The following is a 7,500-nucleotide window of genomic DNA, read 5'->3' as shown; positions in this document are numbered from 1 at the left end:
ATATATTTATATTTATTAGCAGGCTGTATTAAATTGTGTAATTTGAATGTATTTTGCTTGTAGCCTATGTTATTGTATTATTTTTTTTATGATTTCCAGATATGGCATTGCCACAGCTAATGGGGATCCAACAAATAAACAAATTAAAAAAAAAACTGAAATTGTGAGACTATGAGATATGCAACTGAAGACAAGTGGCATACTGTAGGCCTACCCCACATATTTGTATTTCTCAATGTTCTGTGAATGTTCTGTGGACCTGTCTATGTCTCCTATTTGATTTGAATTGATTTTTGCCATTGAAATATTTAGCTATTTGGCCTACCCAAAAAGGGACGACTGAATCTGAATTTGTGAGGATGCTTGCTTGTAGCACAATGGATTCTTTGATCAATTCTATCACATGTCATGATGCATCGGCATTCTGTCACTGGCTAATTTTCACTTTATGTGATGAACAAAACCAATAGGAATTAATAAACCAATCATTCTCTCTCTCTCTCTCTCTCTCTCTCTCTCTCTCTCTCTCTCTCTCTCTCTCTCTCTCTCTCTCTCTCTCTCTCTCTCTCTCTCTCTCTCTCTCGGATAAAGCTGCTGTGATTATGGCTGTGTTGCTGTTACAAAAATATCTCTTTCTTTTACAGTTGTGTGAGTAGCCTGTGAAAAATTGATTTCCCAGAAGACATTGGTGATGGATAATTCCCTTGAGGTGAATGAAAGGACACCCAGAAAGAGTGTTTACCCTCATGTGTGGTGTGCCCACTGTAATCTGTATTCTTTTCCTGTGTCTATATACACACAGATATATCTATAAGTAGCTCTCTCTCTCTCTCTCTCTCTCTCTCTCTCTCTCTCTCTCTCTCACACACACACACACACACACACGCACACACACACACACGCACGCACACAAACACACAAACACACGCACGCACGCACGCACGCACGCACGCACGCACGCACACCGTCTTCACACACACATGCACGCACGCACACCGTCTTTCCACACACATGCAGTACCACGTGGCATACATTGATCTTGGCATGCGGTACAGATGAGGTCATGTGGAGTGTAGCTAGACTAAACTGTCTGAAGGAGTTCAGAGGTCAAGAGTCGAGAATGGGGCGTGAGAGAGGGGTGGAAAGAGATGGAGAGGGAGAGAGGGAGAGAGGGATGAGGAGGAGGAGAGGAGAAAAAGGTATAGCAAGCAGAGATCGGAAGGGTGATCTCAAAGCACAGCAGAGTAGTGGGGGAAGGCAACGTCATGTACTTACCCTGCAGTTCTACAGGGGATAGACAGAATGCAGAGAGAGAGAGAGAGAGAGAGAGAGAGAGAGAGAGAGAGAGAGAGAGAGAGAGAGAGAGGGAGAGAGAGAGAGAGAGAGAGAGAGAGAGAGAGAGAGAGAGAGAAAGACCAAGCGAGAAAGGATAGGACATAAAACAAAAAAACAGAAAGAGGGTGAGGTTGAATTGGGGATAGGGAGTGAGAGAAAAGGCAGAGAGAAATGCAAATAAAACAATAGGGGACAGATAGAGAAGAAGGAGGCAGGCCATAGTCAGAAAAGAGAAAAAGATGGACAGACAAACACAAAGATACAGGAGAGAGAGAGAGAGAGAGAGAGAGGGAGGGAGAGAGAGAGAGAGAGAGAGAGAGAGAGAGAGAGAGAGAGAGAGAGAGAGAGAGAGAGAGAGAGAGAGAGAGAGAGAGAGAGAGAGAGAGAGAGAGAGAGAAGAGCTTCATGTTAGGGTTAGTACAAAGGAAGCCAATCGCAGCTCAATCCACAGCCAAAAATGTTTTGAGGACAGTTAGGAGCGGGAACGCTGCAGCAACCAAACAGCAACAAAAAACAAACCAATACCTCAAACGTATGCAACTCAGAGATCTGAACTGAACAGCCAAGTACACAAAGCAGTAACCAAAAGATCAGGACCCTGTTTCTCGACAGTGTTGTTGCTAACTAGTTAGCAACTTAGTAAAGCCCATTGGGAAACTCCAACTCCCATTGTCATTGTGACACAGCACTCCACAGCACACAAGTGAACACTGCACACTGCACACAACGAAATTGCATTTATGCCTCACCCGTGCAAGGGGGCAGCCCTCAGTGGCGCCCCATGGGGAGCAGTGCGGTGGGACGGTACCATGCTCAGGGTACCTCAGTCATGGAGGAGGATGGGGGAGAGCACTGGTTGATTACTCCCCCCACCAACCTGGCGGGTCGGGAGTCGAACCGGCAACCTCTGGGATGCAAGTCTGACGCCCTAACCGCTCACCCATGACTGCCCACTGTAGTAAGCTGCCTATGGGAAATTGCGTTGCAACCAAGTAAAGTTGCTAACTTGGTTAGCAACGACACTGTCGAGAAACCCGGTCCAGTATTAGTTTCAAAATATAGAAGCTTGGTCAGAGAAATAAACAGCACGATTTGCAGAATGGATATAATGTGCAAGTGTGTCAGTCATCATTTTTGGCCATCGTTGCTGTTCCTTGGATCTGAAAATGATTTACAAATCCCTGTAAAACACTACTTAGTTTAAGGGCACAAACATATGTCAATAGGTGACAAACATTGTCAATAGGTGGTGTGTGTGTGTGTGTGTGTGTTTGTGTGTTTGCACGTGTGTGTGTGTGTGTGTGTGTGTGTGTGTGTGTGTGTGTGTGTGTGTGTGTGTGTGTGTGTGTGTGTGTGTGTGTGTGTGTGTGTGTGTGTGTGTGTGTGTGTATGTCTGTTTACGTGTATGTCAACACACACATGCCCATGCCTGGGTACAGTGTGTGTGTGTGTTTGTGTGTGTGTCTGTGTGTGTGTGTGTGTGTGTGTGTGTGTGTGTGTGTTTGTCTGTGTGTCTGTGTGTCTCTGTTTGTGCATGTTTGCATTCAAAGTGTAAAACATATCCTGGAGTAAGAGCACATGTGTGCTGGCACATCAATTACACGCTGCAGTGACACACACACACACACACACACACATACACACACACACACACACACACACACACACGCACACGCGCACACACACACGCACACAAACACGCACACAAACACACACATACAAACATCAAGCATCCATCCATCCAGTCAGCCCAGTTTCCCCCCGGAAGGAAGGAAACATCCGCATCCGCATCCGCATCCGCATCCGCATCCGCATCCTCCTTCTCTTCTCTTCTCTTCTCTTCTCTTCTCTTCTCTTCTCTTCTCTTCTCTTCTCTTCTCTTCTCTTCTCTTCTCTTCTCTTCTCTTCTCTTCTTTTCTCTCTGCGCTACAGCAACAGTCTTCCTAGTAACACTGCTGGATTATAACCCCCATTCAGCAGCTAAGATTATTGGCTGCCTCCACGCCACATGCCATGACAGGCTGTCGAATGAAAACCCAGCCTGCTCTTCCCCACTTTCACCAGCAGAGGGTGCTGTTGGATGGGTTTGTATGAAGGAGGCTCCTCTTCTTCTTCTTCCTCGTGACACATATTCAGCACATTCCTTCTGTTTCTCTCTCTGCCCCTCTCCCTAGCGCTATATTTCTCTCCATCAATCTCTATCTCTCTCTCTCTCTATCAATCTCTCTCCCTCTATCTCTCCTGTCTTATGTCTGGCCATCTTGATCCCTGTCTCTTCTTCGGAGGGAGAAAATAAGACTCAGACTGCATGTGGGGCCTAGCGCTGTCTAAGATGTCCATCGTAACCATCAAAAGATGAAACTGATTAATGGTGGGGGGGTGGGGGGGGGTGTATAGCAGTCAGAATCCAGCTCTTTTTCAGCTGAAGAAGAAAGGATGCCATTACATCTTGAGGATATGACCTTGGCATGTCTCCTCTCTACCATGACTGTGTCTGAGAAAAGGGAAAGGTAGGAGTGGGGGTGGGGGGCAGTTGGTGTTGGTGCTAGTGGTGAGAGTGGGTGCTGCCGGTGGAGACTTATATAACACCTCGTCTCAGGTTCTGCTGCTGTCATGGTAACACACAGCTCACCACACCGCACCACACCCCATCACTCCATCACACCACACCACACCACACACCATCACTCCCATCGCATCGCACCACACCACACCACACACTACACCGCACTACACACCACACCATCACTCCATTGCATCGCACCACACCACACCGCACTACACACCACACCATCACTCCATTGCATCGCACCACACCACACCACACACTACACCACACCGCACTACACACACCACACCACACTACACATCATCACTCCATCACGTCGCACCACTACCTCACCACATCTCACTGCTGTGCTGTCATTACTGCAACACGCAGCAGCAGCAGCAGCAGCAGCATAGTCTGTGGTGGAGCGGCACAGCACAGCACGCCGGCATGGCAGCCATGTTGCTTTTGCAGCAGCCGACCAATCCCAGTCATATTAGACTGACAGGAAGACAAAGGAAGAGAAGAGGAGGGAACGAGAGAGAAAGGGATTTCTTACCTTTGCGGGCCTTCTTCTGCAGTTTCATGGTGTCAGAGGACTTTTTCTTGATCTCGTGACGAGAGCGCTTGTACTCTGCGTTACAGAGAGAAATAGAGGAGAGAGAGAGAGAGAGAGAGAGAGAGAGAGAGAGAGAGAGAGCGAGAGCGAGAGAGAGAGAGAGAGAGAGAGAGAGAGAGAGAGAGAGAGAGAGAGAGAAAGAGAGAGAGAGTTAGATCCAGAAGCATAAAAAGTCATAGTCTATGGATAGTGAAGTGGCATCTCTTCTCAGATAGCGAGCAGACAGACATGCAGTGGCTGATGTTCAATTAATTCCCCTGGTCATTTTCACCAGTCGACATTACTGACAGAATCTCAACAATACGAGGCCATTTTGATTTGATATCTTGCTATCCAGAAGTTACACTCTCATTTGCAATCAGATTGTTGGATGAGGGAAAAACCCCAAAAAGAATTCTTCATTCTGAGCTGCTTGATAGCGGGGAAACCTTAATGTCTTCTGCACAGGAGGAGGGGTGAGAACTGAGAACCAAGAAATTAGGTCATAGGCAGGAGGAGGAAACAACTAGAGGAACATATTGAAATGCACCCAGCCAGCCAGGCAGGGAGACTGACAGCAAGTGTGTGGGGGGGGTGCTGGGCTGGCTGAGGATGCTGCAGTGTTGTAAGTAAGTCCCCTTATCTGTGTTGCTAAGCTACAATGGTAGTGAAATTATAGAGTGTAGTGCACTGTATGCTACTGTTGTGGATCTGGACTGCGGCATCTGCTTCTTGGGTAGATGACTTGTGGTATATAGGCTACATCAGGGTTTCCCAAACTGGGGTGCGTGCACCCCTGGGGGTGCGTGGCCTGCTACAAGGGGGTGCGCAAGCTGAATTGGACAATGGCGGATATGTGTGTTTTATTTAGCATTAATGAAAAACAAGTAGTTTTTAATTGTATGGTGAATTGTGTGCTTGAAGAAACATCAGTTCTGTTGGAAATGAGGCTACAGGTACCTCAAATTACTTTGCATAATTTGTGATGATTTGTGCAGTGAAACCATACTTAAGTGGCCATCAGCACACCAACACATTCGCTTTGGGGGTGCGCGAATCACATTGAAATGTACAAGGGGGTGCACAGGGAGGAAAGTTTGGGAACCCCTGGCCTACATCATTAGTGTGACTGGATATAGATGCGTATAGAGTATAGAGGATACGTCATGAGTATGATGTCATTGGTATGACTGAGTATTGAGGGTACAGTATGCCATTAGAATGACTGAGTATAGATGCTATGTCATTAGTATGACTCAATATAGATGCTACGTCATTAGTATGACTGAGTATAGAGGCTACGTCATGAGTATGATGTCATTAGCATGACTGAGTATAGGGGCTACGTCATTGGTATGACTGAGTATAGATGCTACGTCATTAGTATGACTGAGTATAGAGGCTACGTCATGAGTATGATGTCATTAGCATGACTGAGTATAGGGGCTACGTCATTGGTATGACTGAGTATAGAGGCTATGTCATTAGTATGATGTCATTGGTATGACTGAGTATAGAGACTATGTCATTAGTATGATGTCATTGGTATGACTGAGTATAGATGCTATGTCATTAGTATGACTGAGAATAACTAACAAGTAAAACGTTTCTGTGCAGTCCAATGACTAGCTGAATGTCAAAAAATGCACAAGAAGCCCCACACAGACCAACAAATTAGTGACACTATATTTTTTAATATCGTTTAAATATTGTTATCGAGGTAATGCATGATGTTATCGAGTATCGATTTGTTTCTGATATTGTGCAGCCCTACTCCCAATGTGTTTCAGGTTGGATTATTGCAAGGAGCAGTCATGTTGCAGTGAAGAACAACATGGAGCAAAACCAACAGCTCCTACTGTATTTTGATGCAGCAACAGTAGTTTTCGGAGAGAGGAGTCCGCACTCCGCATATTTAAAATCCTTTTTTTGTTGCTCTCTATAATAACTACAGTCAGCTTTTGTCCTGCACATTTCCTGGGAGTGCACAATCTTCACTTTCAACTTGCAGCTACAACAACCAGGCATCTGTGTGTGGGGAGCATACTGTACCTATGTTCCCCGGGTCCTATGTTCCCCGGTCTTTGTATGGGCCGGGTAACTAAGGACCCTTTTTCTAAAAAACGGTCCTTTTCTAAAAAAGGGTCCTATGTTCCCCGCATTGTATCTGACAAGGGGATTAAGCCCAGGATGCGTATAGTATAATATTTCTTGCACGAACGGTTGCCATGCGTATTTCATGTCAAGTTTGCGCACAGTGGCAGCTTAATCCTAACCCTAACCCTAACCCTAACCCTAGCAACAACCCGCACTCGCCATGCGGCAGCAGTCTACTCTGAAGCAGTGGGGAACATAGAACCCTTTTTTTGAAAAAAGGGTTCTAAGTTTCCCGGTAGCTGGGAACATAGGACCTCAGGAATATGCGTAGGACCCGGGGAACATAGGGATGACCCCCAACCGGACATCTGTGTGAGCATTGGTAACAGTGTCTCACCTTTGGCATGGTCCTTGTCCAGCTGGTTGGCTGTCTTCTTCCAGTCCTCTATGCGGTCCTGGAGGGGTGTGATCAGGCTCTCCATCAGAGCACTGAGAGAGAGAGAGAGAGAGAGAGAGAGAGAGAGAGAGAGAGAGAGAGAGAGAGAGAGAGAGAGAGAGACAGAGACAGAGACAGAGACAGAGAGACAGACAGACAGACAGAGACAGAGACAGAAAGAAAGAAAGACATTTGTAATGAGGTTAACATAATTCAATCCCTGATGAGATGATACAGACATACAGTATAGTTTCTGGATGCTTCAGTATAATGTTATCAAGACCTAGTACATTCTTCAATATCAATGTACTACTTGTAATGTAATGGTCTGAACATAAACGGTAGTACCCCCCATGAATGATAGTATTGAGTCGCGCGACAAAAGCGATTCTGGAGACTAAAGCGATTTGCGCGACGAGCGCGACAATTTGAAGTTGAAATCTTTTCAACTTTCTATGACGCGGTTCGGCGACAAGCGGCGACAGC

General features: G+C 46.1%; 1 protein-coding gene across 1 annotated transcript in view; it reads right to left on the bottom strand.

The window, feature by feature from the left end:
• Window positions 1-7,500, bottom strand: part of mtss1lb (MTSS I-BAR domain containing 2b) — a 183,532-nt gene that overhangs the window by 31,155 nt on the left and 144,877 nt on the right. Inside the window, exons 5-6 of the mRNA XM_063189164.1 lie at window positions 6,976-7,067; window positions 4,443-4,517 (exon numbers count right to left, since the gene is read on the bottom strand). Coding sequence (XP_063045234.1) covers window positions 4,443-4,517; window positions 6,976-7,067 — 167 coding nt within the window. The remainder of the gene's footprint in view (window positions 1-4,442; window positions 4,518-6,975; window positions 7,068-7,500) is intronic.

This window comes from Engraulis encrasicolus, chromosome 22 (assembly GCF_034702125.1).
Source record: "Engraulis encrasicolus isolate BLACKSEA-1 chromosome 22, IST_EnEncr_1.0, whole genome shotgun sequence".
In the NCBI taxonomy this organism is placed as follows: domain Eukaryota; kingdom Metazoa; phylum Chordata; class Actinopteri; order Clupeiformes; family Engraulidae; genus Engraulis; species Engraulis encrasicolus.
Note: the sequence above shows the minus strand (reverse complement) of the source record. Positions and strands in the feature narration are given on the sequence as shown.